This window comes from Pholis gunnellus (genome assembly GCF_910591455.1).
Source record: "Pholis gunnellus genome assembly, chromosome: 19".
Lineage (NCBI taxonomy): Eukaryota > Metazoa > Chordata > Actinopteri > Perciformes > Pholidae > Pholis > Pholis gunnellus.
Genome location: NC_136546.1, coordinates 15,156,269 through 15,167,836, shown reverse-complemented (window position 1 = coordinate 15,167,836; position 11,568 = coordinate 15,156,269). Strand labels below are relative to the sequence as shown.

General features: G+C 43.7%; 1 protein-coding gene across 1 annotated transcript; it reads right to left on the bottom strand.

Annotated features, from left to right (window-relative positions):
• Positions 1-353: 353 nt before the first annotated feature.
• Positions 354-9,275, bottom strand: myb (v-myb avian myeloblastosis viral oncogene homolog). The gene is made up of 15 exons (XM_079180382.1): positions 9,195-9,275; positions 6,981-7,098; positions 6,654-6,725; positions 6,470-6,562; positions 5,589-5,809; positions 4,819-5,035; positions 4,653-4,721; positions 4,441-4,545; positions 3,767-4,024; positions 3,165-3,283; positions 2,945-3,059; positions 2,755-2,847; positions 2,153-2,251; positions 1,952-2,035; positions 354-1,780 (listed from the first exon to the last, which is right to left on the bottom strand). Exons 1-15 carry the CDS (start codon positions 9,215-9,217, stop codon positions 1,667-1,669), a joined length of 1,800 nt encoding a protein of 599 aa, XP_079036508.1. The 5' UTR covers positions 9,218-9,275; the 3' UTR covers positions 354-1,666.
• Positions 9,276-11,568: the final 2,293 nt, after the last annotated feature.

The window sequence follows — 11,568 nt, the reverse complement described above, 5'->3', positions numbered from 1 at the left end:
TGGAGGGAACGTTTTATTATATGCTCGGCGCAAGTTTATGACAGCGAACCTTTGTTTCCACAGGATTGTGTGCGTGTGTGTGTGGGAGATTAGGTCAGAGTATTTGATTACAAAAGCCCTCACACAAATTTGCATAAACACCAGAGAGCAAATTGGTGATTCACTTTAAAGAACTACTCCAGACAACAGTGTGCCTTCACAGTCCAGTTTACAACAACTACAGGCTAAGTGTACTTTCTCTTAAAATGTATCGAAATGTTCAGAGGAACCGTTTTTCAATTGCTCTCACCGTTACCTCTTATTGAGTTATTTTCTTTAAAATAATATTCCCAAAATGACACGGAATGCAAGGCTGTAATAAAAACACACTTTATTTACTAGGCAGTATAGAAAAGTAAAAAAACATGAAAACTTGGCGTATAAATGCTTTCATAAAATCATTTTTGCTCAAAAAGCTAGTATAAAAACAAGGCGTATAAAAAGATTGTCTGCTAAGTGTTTGACATGGGCTACTGCAGTCTTAGTAAGAAAACAAAATGCTGGTTGATCGAGTATTATACAAAAATACAAAAACCATACAAAGAAATGTGTAAAAACAAAAACCATACAAAAGTTTGGGTTGGGATTTGTTTGTAGCATTATATAAAATATCAGTGTTTAGTACTCTCGCTTTTTATGGAGAATATAAGATTGAAGTGCAGCTTGGTCTTACTGGGTGAAGCTCATGGTTTCAAACATATAAGCTCATTTAAGATTTGTTATTTATGTAGAAATATATATATATATATATATATACTTAAAGTCTTAACAAATATAACATTTGTTCATTGATAGTTTCGCCACACAGGTTACTGTGATGGCGAGAAACAAATCAAAAGTTGAAATGAAAACTCAATTTATGTGAAATAAAGGTGCCAATGTGGTAGTCAGGTAATACTAATAAGGCCTTCTGTCGTGTAAAATATGATCATCCATTGTTGAATGACGACGTAAGAACGGACGCAGCTGTTCTTGTTCAGTAGTTAAGTGTTTACATGAGGTGGCACGGACCAAACACTTGAAATAAACAGTAAACACATTGTAGCCTGTTTAAAAAAAAAAATAATAAAAATAAAGAAACAGAAAAGTTTCATGACTGAAATAAAGAAGTCAGTTTTAAATTCATTAATATGCCTTTGGATTTATGATAATGCTAACAGGGCTTAAATACTTAACTTACAACACTGATCCATTGGCCAATTTAAAAAACAACAACATTACCATTATGAAAACAAATAAATTAATCAACTTGTTCTTTATATTAATATCAAAATTCGGAATTAACAATACAGCCCAATGCAAATTATATATCCACCGTTTCCCATTTATAATACAACATCGATAATCGATAATATCGATACAACATCGATAATAACATAACAAGGACGAAGACCACGCGTAGTAGGACGTACGATAGAACCCAGAGCAAAGTCGACGCATTTACAAAAAAAATAAAATAAAAAACTTGTTTAGTCTTTGGTTGGTTGAAATCCAACAAGTGTGAGTGTAAAAACACCAATGGCATAGAGCCTCTCCCAACTGTTGTACCACAACAAATAAGTAACGCGCAGCGCTGCGTCCAGCGCAGGGGGATCGTTGATCTTTCCACTTCAACGTGTGTCTCTGTCTACATGACCAGCGTCCTCGTAGAATAAGTGTTGATGTACTTGTGGCTCTGCTCTGAGGCCAAGACGTGCTCCTCTGTTTTCCCGCAGGTCGCCTGCTCCCAGGAACTGAGCTGCTGTCGGCGAAAGAAACGGGATGATGAGTTTTGATGGTTACCGTGCAATCACTACATGAATACGTAGAAGCGTGCACACACACACACACACACACACACACACACACACACACACACACACACACACACACACACACACACACACACACACACACACACACACACACACACCTGTAGCGGGCTGCCCATGCCTCTGCGAGGGAGGTGGTAGTTTTTGTGTCCGTCTTGACTCAGTAATGAGCTAGTAAGCAGGTCCTGAATGAAACATGTAAAAAGAATCTTAACAACAGAAGTTCAAAATGAAGGTTTGAGGGTATTTCTGAGTAACATGATGTAGCGTCGCATTACATGAACTGTCAAAGGTGAGCTTACAGGTACTTCCTGTGCGGGGCCGTTTGGGGAGAAGAGCTGTGTGTGAAGGTCTTGTCCTTCCCACTGCAAACACGGGCTCCTCTCACATGGGGACTCCACCTAGGACCCAGAACACACCGTGGTTAACATCCAGAGTCGGGCAAACTTGGGTGATCAGAGCGAGAAAAATAAACACATCGAGGCCATTTACTATTTCATATGCACAAAATATAATGAGTTACCTCAAATGAAATAAATCGTTCCCACATTTGAATTAACTCCAGGGCACAAATTAAATGATTAAGTACGTTTGGCAATGCACAAGGCCAAGTCACTCATTGCAACCGCCACCTGCTTAAGGCACACTTTGGTTGTAGATAGCTCTTTACTTAAGCTTTACTGTAGTTTGGGGATGAGTTATTAAGGGTTTATTGTTGGCAAAAGGCACTTCCCTTCATGCTCCGGGAAGAAAGGCTAGTCTGCTGTGCTGGCTCTCTGTTTATACACTTATCTCGTGCACACAAATAAATAAATCCTGACTTCAATGTATTCATTTTTACTATCCATGGCTCCTCTCCTGCTTCTGTACATATGTGTGCTCGCTTATGTTCAGTATGAAGTACCTCTTGTTTTATCTTCTTCAGAGGAGGCTGCTCAATTGCACACTCCATCGGCTCCTGTTTGATGGATTTTACCATCTGTTGCTCCAGAGAGTTCTGCAAAAGGCACAAATCCCCCAGTGAGACACAAGAACAGCGAAGCTAGACCCGACAGGAGGTAACCACACAGGTTTTTTTGAAGTCTCTTACTCACCAGTAGTTTGACGGGTCCGTACTTGGCCTCCTGCGAGGCCAGAGCTGACCTGAAAGGCGTGGGCGTACAAGGAGATGACTCCAGGATCGAGCGACGAATGTTTGGAGTTCTGAACCTGAGAGCGATAAAAAGAGAGACAACTGCGCGTTAATCGTCTTTTACCACAGTTTTGTATCGTTGCATAATCGTTTTGAGACACATTTGAGATGGAGCCACGTACATTTCCTCCTGTTTCTGGTGCCTGATAGTGTGGTTGATCAGAGGCTTTAAGTCCACAGGCGAGCTCATTGGTAAACTGTCGTTGTCGGAGTGTTGTGGGCTCATTGACTGGTTGAGAAACTGTGAAGCAAAAGGAAGGAATCCAATCAACCAAAGTAGCTTGGCAGGTTTATTTTAGAGCAGTTACATTCTGGCAGATCACGGAGCAAAGTGGGTCTGATCTACAGAAATGGGGAGGAAAGATGGCCGGTGCTTCAAAAGAGAAGTTGAAATGAAACAAAAAAGATGGAAAATGACAGCAGAGACACTAATTCTGAATGAATGGTTGTTGATGTCATCAGGTTAGTGATTGGATGGATTCTGATCACACGCGGCTACTTTAACTACCTGTGAGGGCGAATAGGGAGGGTTTCTGACCAAGAGCTCACTGGTAGGGGCCTCATCCACTGAGGAGAGGCTTTAAAAGGGCGGGAAAACCTGGGTCAAAGCCCACTACTTGGTAAAGTCTACGTTGCTACTTTGCTAAGCTACCCTTTCTGTTGATCATGAACAACATGACGTGTGAACTTGTCGCCCAAGGACGATCTGAATGCAGACACTTACTGAATCAATGACGCATTCCATGAACTCCGGCATGGTATTTGAGAACGTCGGACTGCTGTGATGGCTGTTGCTGTTGCTGTGATTGTGGCTGCCGTTATTGCTGTGGGCGCGTGCTGCAGAGGCGCTCTCCTCGGGTAGGCAGCTCTGGTCCAGGGGCAGAGCCGGGGCGGCTGCCTGGTGATGAGGAAACACCAACACACCCTCGGAGCTGTTGGACAAAGAGCTCTGGCTAGCCCAGCTCGGAAAGGACAAATTCATCTGCGGGAGAAAAGGATACAAAGAGTGAGTGCTATTAATACGAATAATCAAAGTGTAGTCGTCTGAAAACGTGAGCACAGTAGGGTGAGTGTAAAAACACAAGTTAGAAAATGCAAGCCTGACAATAAGGGAAGAGGTGTGAAAAAATTGAACAAATGCGAAAAAAAGAGAAGAAGAAAGGGAACTTTCTTTGCACAAGGGGTCATGCACACGCACTGAAATGGCGATGAGGTCCTATTTCATCACAAACCCCCCCAGATGTTTCCTCCGCACACGCGAAACGCACGCATCCAAAACCACCGTCCTTAAAGCCGGGGTCAAACGCACACACACACACTTGCACATAAATTGTGCTGTCAACCCTTTTAACAGTTCCCTCGCACCGGGGCGTATGCAGATACACCCGCAAAACTTACTGGTAGTGATGGCCGGCCTCTCAGCTCATCTTCTGTAGACATGAGCAGCAGTTCGATCTCTTTCACCCTCTGCTCCTTCTCAGGGTCCTCCTCACTATAGTGTCTCTGAGGGAAAAAAAGAAAGAAAAGAAATTTAGCAGCAGCTCATCTTCTCGTCTCACAATCCCTCCCGTTGCCTCACTGTAGTGATCGATTTAACTCGCCGTTTCTACCTGTATAGCAGCGGTTCCATGCTGGGGAATGTTAAGGAGGTTCAACGACAGGGCCATGGGGAACGGTACCTGTTAAGCCAATCACAAACATCGAATAAATACATAATCGGAATAATTTCGTTTTCCTGCCGGCATTCCCGGGTTTTGGTTGAGGAGCCCCACTCACTCTGTGTGTGTCGGAGATGTAGGCGTAGTTGTGCGGCAGCTGCGCGTGACTGGGCGAGTGATGGGGGAAACCCAGGATGTGATTGTGGGTCTTGACGTAGCCGTGGCTGATGGAGAGCGAGGAGTTGGCGTTCTTCGCCGCGATCTGCAGATAGCCCTCCTGCTCCACCTTTCGCCTCATGGTGGAGTTCCAGTGGTTCTTTATGGCGTTGTCGGTCCTGGAAGTCACGAAATAGCATAGTATTAGCTTGCAGGTTAAGTCATTACGAAACACATGGTACTTGATAGCATTATCAATACAGGCACACACAGAGGCTGCCACAGATAGACAGTCTCAGTCACGCACACACACACACAAAACTGATAAGGTTATCAGAACGGCGCAATTACAATCATGTAAAAACAGAAACGACAATATCTTTTTTCCCTCGTTCCCTTCGTCTTAATCATTTGATTCTCAGCCTTTCTCTAGAAAAGGACACCCTGTACTGACTGTTTTTTCCCTCCCAATCATTCCGTATTCCCGTCTTTCAACACAACGGAAACACTTTCTGCATTCACGCCGTTTATCTTCTTTCATGTTCTGTGTCCTCACTTCATCCCCTTTTACTCTTTTGTTTCTTCTCTTTTCATTCCTCCTTCAGTGTCCTCCCCTCCGTTTCACCCTCTCCACCGCAGCATTGCACAGTCAACCAACAAGTGTTCAGTGATTCATCTAGCTTCTCCTTTTTATCCCCCCCCCCGTTCTCTCTTCTACATAGTCCGCCTTACCTGCCGGGGAGCAGCTTTGCGATTTCGGCCCAGCGGTTGCCCAGCTTCTCGTGTGCCTGGTAGATAATCCGGTCCTCCTCCTCCGTCCACGACGTCTTCTTCACCTCTGGGTTCAGGTGGTTGTGCCAGCGCTCGCGGCACTGCTTGCCGATACGCCCCTTCAGGTGCTTGGCGATCACCGACCAGCGCTTGGCTCCATACTTCTGGACCAGCTCGATCACCTGGGAGTGGGTGAGTTGGTGAGTGGGTGAGGGGGGGGGAGGGGGGCGTGGAGAGAAAGAGGAAAGACAAGAGGCGAGGAGGAAGAGAGTTGAAAAGGAAGAGAAGTAAATGGCAGTGAAGGGGTGAGAGAAAAGAGGAAGGAGGCAATAACAGGGAGGAGAGGGAGAAGTAAAGAAATTATAGGTATATGAGAGGTAGAAGAGATAGGAGAGAAAAATGACAATAAAATAAACTTGTTAGTTATTCAGAAAAATCTCAGAACATTGTGTCAGTGAATGCTTCTCCTCCCTCCTCCCCTCTTTCTTTATCTTCCCACTTGTGGAGGTGATTGAGAACACCTGCTGGCGAGCCGAGAGGGAGTTTCCAGCGGAACGTTAGCCACTCTGCTAATCATTACAGCGGCATCTGGGTGGAAATATAACTCCGATGGACTAGTTCAACAAATACTTCACAGGCTTTTAAGAGACTGAGCATGTCACTCGTTGAGTAACGGCAACTTTTTTTTGGGGGGGGGGAACTAAACCTGTGCAACGGCAGCCAAGAGGTTGCTACAGATGATTTGTTTTAACCCTGGAGGATGCTTGATTGCTTGTCTCCCACGTTACTCCAACATGAAGTCGTTCTGCACCATTATGTGAGGTTCTAAAAGGTTTTCTTACCCTCTGGTCCTCCTCTTTGGTCCACGGCCCTTTGATGAGCTCTGGGTTGAGAACCTTCTGCCACCTGTGCTGGCACTGCACATCTGTACGATTCTGGTGGGTCAGAGAGCAGACGATTAGTCATCACACTATGTGGGAGCTTATTTTGCACGCGTGTGCTTGCATGTGTGTGCTCCCTACTTACAGTCAGTAAGCTTGCAATAGGCTTCCAGTCTTCTGAACCATGAAGCTCAACGAGTTTCTTTAACTTCTCATCCTGGAAAAAAAATAGAAGAGAAAACATATTGTAGTTTGTTCGACATGCTGTGAACATCACCTCCAGCAATGTTAACATGGCAGTCTGTGAATGTGGTTAGACCAGACAAGTATAAAAAGAACAGTTCCCAGGTTCCTGGGACGTGTTCTCTCCTGAAGCAATTTTCTACCCAATGCGTGAGCTCAGCTGTGTTGTTGGTATTGCACAGTAGGGTTTTGTCGGTGTTGTCGGTGTTGTGTGTGTGTGTGTGTGTACCTCTTCTCGCGTCCAGCGGGTTTTGCCGAGGTGCCGTTTCCCTGCCTTGACCAGCGATCCATCATAATCATGGTCGTACATCTCGGTCTCGTCCTCATCCTCCTCGCTGCTGTAAACACTGCAGACACACACACACACACACACATGGAGAGAGAGCGAGAGAGAGACATGAAAGATACATTCAAGAAAGAGGTGGAGGCTGTGTGAAAAAGAATAGTGTAAGATAAAAGAAAAGTAAATACAAGCACAACAAGTACCTGTCCATTTCTAAACTACTCCCTAATCATCTCTTTCACAGAGTGCATAAAGAACTCAGCCCACTCTTTAACTCATCAGGTGTCAACACAGACCGAACCAGTCATTCTTGAAGGTTTGGGTGCAGGCTTTTAGCCAAGACACCCACAAGGGGAGAGAGAACGAGAGAGAGCAGAACAGCGAGTGGGAGGGAGGGAGGAAGGGGGGGAGACGGATGAACAGGTTCTAATGTTTTTGGTTTCCACAGATACTGGGATTGGCTATGCGATCATAATTTCGTGACCCTGGCGTGTTCAGACCTGCAGTGGCATTGTACAGCACAGTCATAAATGCACACACACACACACACACTGACACTGAATTGGTTAACCAATCAGAATGTAGAGCACAGACAACGTGGAAGCTGGATAGGGTACTTTGGTGTCATACAGAGCAACAGGTGAACAGGAACCCCACTGAGGTGTGTCTGTGTGCGTGTGCGTGTGTGTGTACAAGAGGATATTTACAGTGGATTATCTTCCTTCTTTTTTCTCCATTTACCCAAATGCATGACTGCCTGACTAACAGCAACGAACCCTGCAGAAACATGTGCACAGCAGTCGTTTTATGTTTTACTCTTAGTATACACAATGCTAATTTGTTGATCATATGAAATGGGCTATTTTTTTTTATTTTAACAATCAAACCATTATCTCTTTTTTTTTTTTTATAAATAAGCACATATGACACCATAGTAGTAATAAAACGTCAGAGAACTTTGTGCGCACAAACACACGACAATGAGCACCGCCGGCTCTACTCATGTCGAGAGTGAAGACGGCACCATGAAACAGTGGAATGATGATCATTGCTCTTATCTTAATCAGCGGGGTGGTTTTGTGTGAAGTCAACTCTCACTTTCTTCTGTTTAAACCATGAGAATAAACCAATAACCCGCACTGACACAAAGACACTTGACACGCAAGCTCAATGAAAGTAACCTCAGCTACTTTACGGGGGAAATGGTGCCGACCAATGCCCATCAACAAAGTGTATAACACGGTGAGCTGGTGGGTGATTGAAGGTTATATTTGTGTGGATCAAAACAAGGCACATACACACAAAAAAAATATGCGGCCAGTCCTCGAGACAGGTGCACATAGCGGACGCAGCGAAAGCGCAGTTTCCAAAATAACAGTGAGCGCCCCTCGCTTTAGGAGATGCTGCGTTTAGGGTCTATACGCAAGTTTAAACTCACCTTTTAATTATACTATATTGGTGTATTAGAGCCAGGATGCACGTAAAAAAAAACACGCATTTGTGTCTGTGTGGCTGGCTGTGGTGATGGTCACCGGAACCACAGACAGCTCAGATTAGGGCAACTTTTGGGGAGACAAGTGCAATAAAATAGAAATATTTTCAAAACTTTTCCGAAATTCTATTTAGGACGTGTTGCAATACATTCAATTCCCTTGACTATTTTTTTAGACAGAGTTATATAGGCGCCATAATGCATTGTGTTCGATTTTGTATTTATTAAAAGCTCCTATTTAAAAAACAATGTCTTGCGCACAGCGTGGCACGCGCCTGTCCACTCGCCCTAATGTTATTAATCCGCGCGCACGCGTGTGTGTGTGTGCGTCTGCGTGAGAGAGAGAGAGGGAGAGAGAGACCCCTTTCTCTCTCTCTCCACTGACAGCAGCGCGAGGAGCGCACATGCCAGATGACCACCACCTGTCATAAGCGCGCGAGCGAGACACCCACACCACTATACTCAGCTTTAAGTGCCAAGAAAACAAAAAAGATGCACAGACTCTCAAAAGAGCTTAAACCAGAAAATAAAACATAAACTGTGTCAATAAGATGCACCCATAAACACCTCAACGCACTCCGTATCCAACAGACATGATCATGCGTAAGTTATAACACGCGCAAGTTAAAGATGATGCAAATAAGAGTAATTGGTGTGTTTGGGCTTACCTGTTTCTCGGCCGTCGAGTCATGTTAATATCTGTGGAGCGGCTCGCAGGTTGCGCTGTACTTTCGCTATCCGTGCTGGACTTGTTCTCCCGGCGGAGAGGCAGGTTGACATTAATTTAAACTACAGCAGCCTTTACTACTGCTCCTCCCCTTTCTTCGCATCCCGGTAAATTTGGCGCTCCTGAGCGCGGCCGACTGCGCATGTCCACGATGGTGTACTTCATGCACCGTCCTACATTTTGCAATCACTGTTTCTACAAACACGGGGGAAAGTCAGAAATGTAGTTGATATCTAAGAAAGCAATTAGCCTACATTTATAAGAATGTATTTCTAGAAATAAAACATCAAGTTGTACCTTTTTTTGCTGGGGAAAGAAAACACCTTTTAGCAAACTAACACGCCTGATCTACAGCATTATAGTTCATAGTACAAATGCTATGATCGAAGTGTGGGTGGATAATATACCACAAATAAAAATAATGGGTAAATTGAGTATTGGTGGCATATCACCTACCTCCATAACACACCTCAAGGGCTACATTGGGACCTCAAGCATTACATTGCTAGATCGAAATTTTCCGATGTGTTCCTGAATGCACCACAGCACTTCACAGTGGACTTGTCGAAGGCGCGTTTCGCCTGGCCGTCCGCGCTAAATGCTTTCTGTCAACAATATTCTGTGAGTTACTTCTCTTCTGCTGAAAAGGAGAAGGAAACTAATACATCTGGACGGCGTAAACAATTGCGGAATGGGTCTTTCGCATGCTTGGAAAGTGAAGTTTCGATGGTTTCTGTGCTTTGTGCTTGCTTGTTGCAAAAAAACAGATGTTTCTCAGTGATAAAAAAAAAAAAAAAACATGCAATACCATGGTCTTGTCATCCGGCAATAAAATGAGCTTTTGTGCTCGCTCAGACAAAGAAAAGTTTAATTAATGTGGTGTAGTGGCACTTGGATGATTGATGGATTTACTGCACATAAAGAACAATTTCCTTTAAAGCACACGTGATTGACTTATTTTTATGTTATCCGAGTTGTTCCTCAAGTTGCCTCTTAAATTTCCCAAACGGTAGCCTGCTAATTCTGTCTATGTATTTATTGAAAATAATCCAAATAAAAATTAGGAACAAGTTAAGCCTGTTTTTATGAGTAATATGCTCCTTTTTTTTTTTAGCTCCATCACATAAATGATTCTGTGTTAATGCTGGCCACTTTTATGTTTGTTTTGGTTGAGTTGTCCATCCTCCCTGCGCCTGCACTGTCCTCCCTCAGCCATTCATTGCAGGGAGGGGTGATGCTTTATTTGTATAAATGTGTCTTCTCATTGTATTAGTTTCTCCATACGCGACCATATTGTCCTGGTCACTTGTAATTACCATCACCCCAGACTAGCCTATTGTCCCAGGGCGGTCATCATAATAGTGGCCTGATAAAGGGCTACACACACTCAAACACACATGGCCATGGACTGCACATTTTACTATTTGATGCAACAGGGTGGACAGTGCATGCTCAGTGAAGTGAAGCACTTAGGCTGTGGAGAGAGGGAAATATTGAGTTACTGGACATGCATTAAATGAAGTATAGTCCACAGCATGGAAGATATTTCTTAGATTGTTTTGTGTGTGTTATTATTCATATGTATTGATGAACGGTGTTGTTTCAGAATCAACATGCAACATTAAAAACATACTATAAGTGCCACTGATGCCAGTGCTAGTGAAATAATATATTGCATGATGGGTGCAATTGCTAATAGACTTGAAATCCCATTCACACCTGTGTGCAGAAGTATTGTTCAGTCATTTTTGCCTTGAAGAGGTGGTACTTCTAATCTATTCAAATCATATTTTAATTATAAAGCAGCTACCGTGCAAGATTGCAATACAAGATGCCCCACATAGAAGAAAAAAAGTGGGCCAGTAAAAAAGATACAGCACAAAAAATAACTTAAACACCATGATAACCAGTGTCAGAGTCCAACCATACTTCATACAATTATGTAAATGTATTCTGTCTCCACTTGTTGTATGTGTGTGTATATCTGTAAGTATGTGTCTTTTCCCTCGAGGGTACTATCAAAAACTTCATCTTGTCATCTGAAACCAAATTGAAGGAAGGGAGGTATGCAAATTCACCTATAGTAGTTTAAGCAGGAAGCCTGAGACCTATTGACTCCAAGCTGAGGACATTTGCATTGGCGCGATTGGACAGGTTAAGGGCAGGTATTGTGATGGTCGCCCCCTCTTGCAAAGCCTTGTGTGCACAGGTTAGCTCATTTGAATGATTTTTAATGATGGCCCCTGGCCATGAGATATCATCCCACCAGGCTTTCAGATCCAGTGTTGGGAAGGCCAAACATGAGTATTGTTGAT

What these genes read in the sequence shown, in the direction of transcription:
- myb (XM_079180382.1), bottom strand. Translation starts at nt 9,217, where the DNA reads ATGACTCGACGGCCGAGAAACAG. An exon ending in CACCAGAAACAGGAGGAAAT is followed by an intron (nt 3,060 to 3,164) that starts GTACGTGGCTCC and finishes TATCGCTCTCAG; the next exon opens with GTTCAGAACTCCAAACATTC. An exon ending in ACGGACCCGTCAAACTACTG is followed by an intron (nt 2,848 to 2,944) that starts GTGAGTAAGAGA and finishes TGCCTTTTGCAG; the next exon opens with AACTCTCTGGAGCAACAGAT.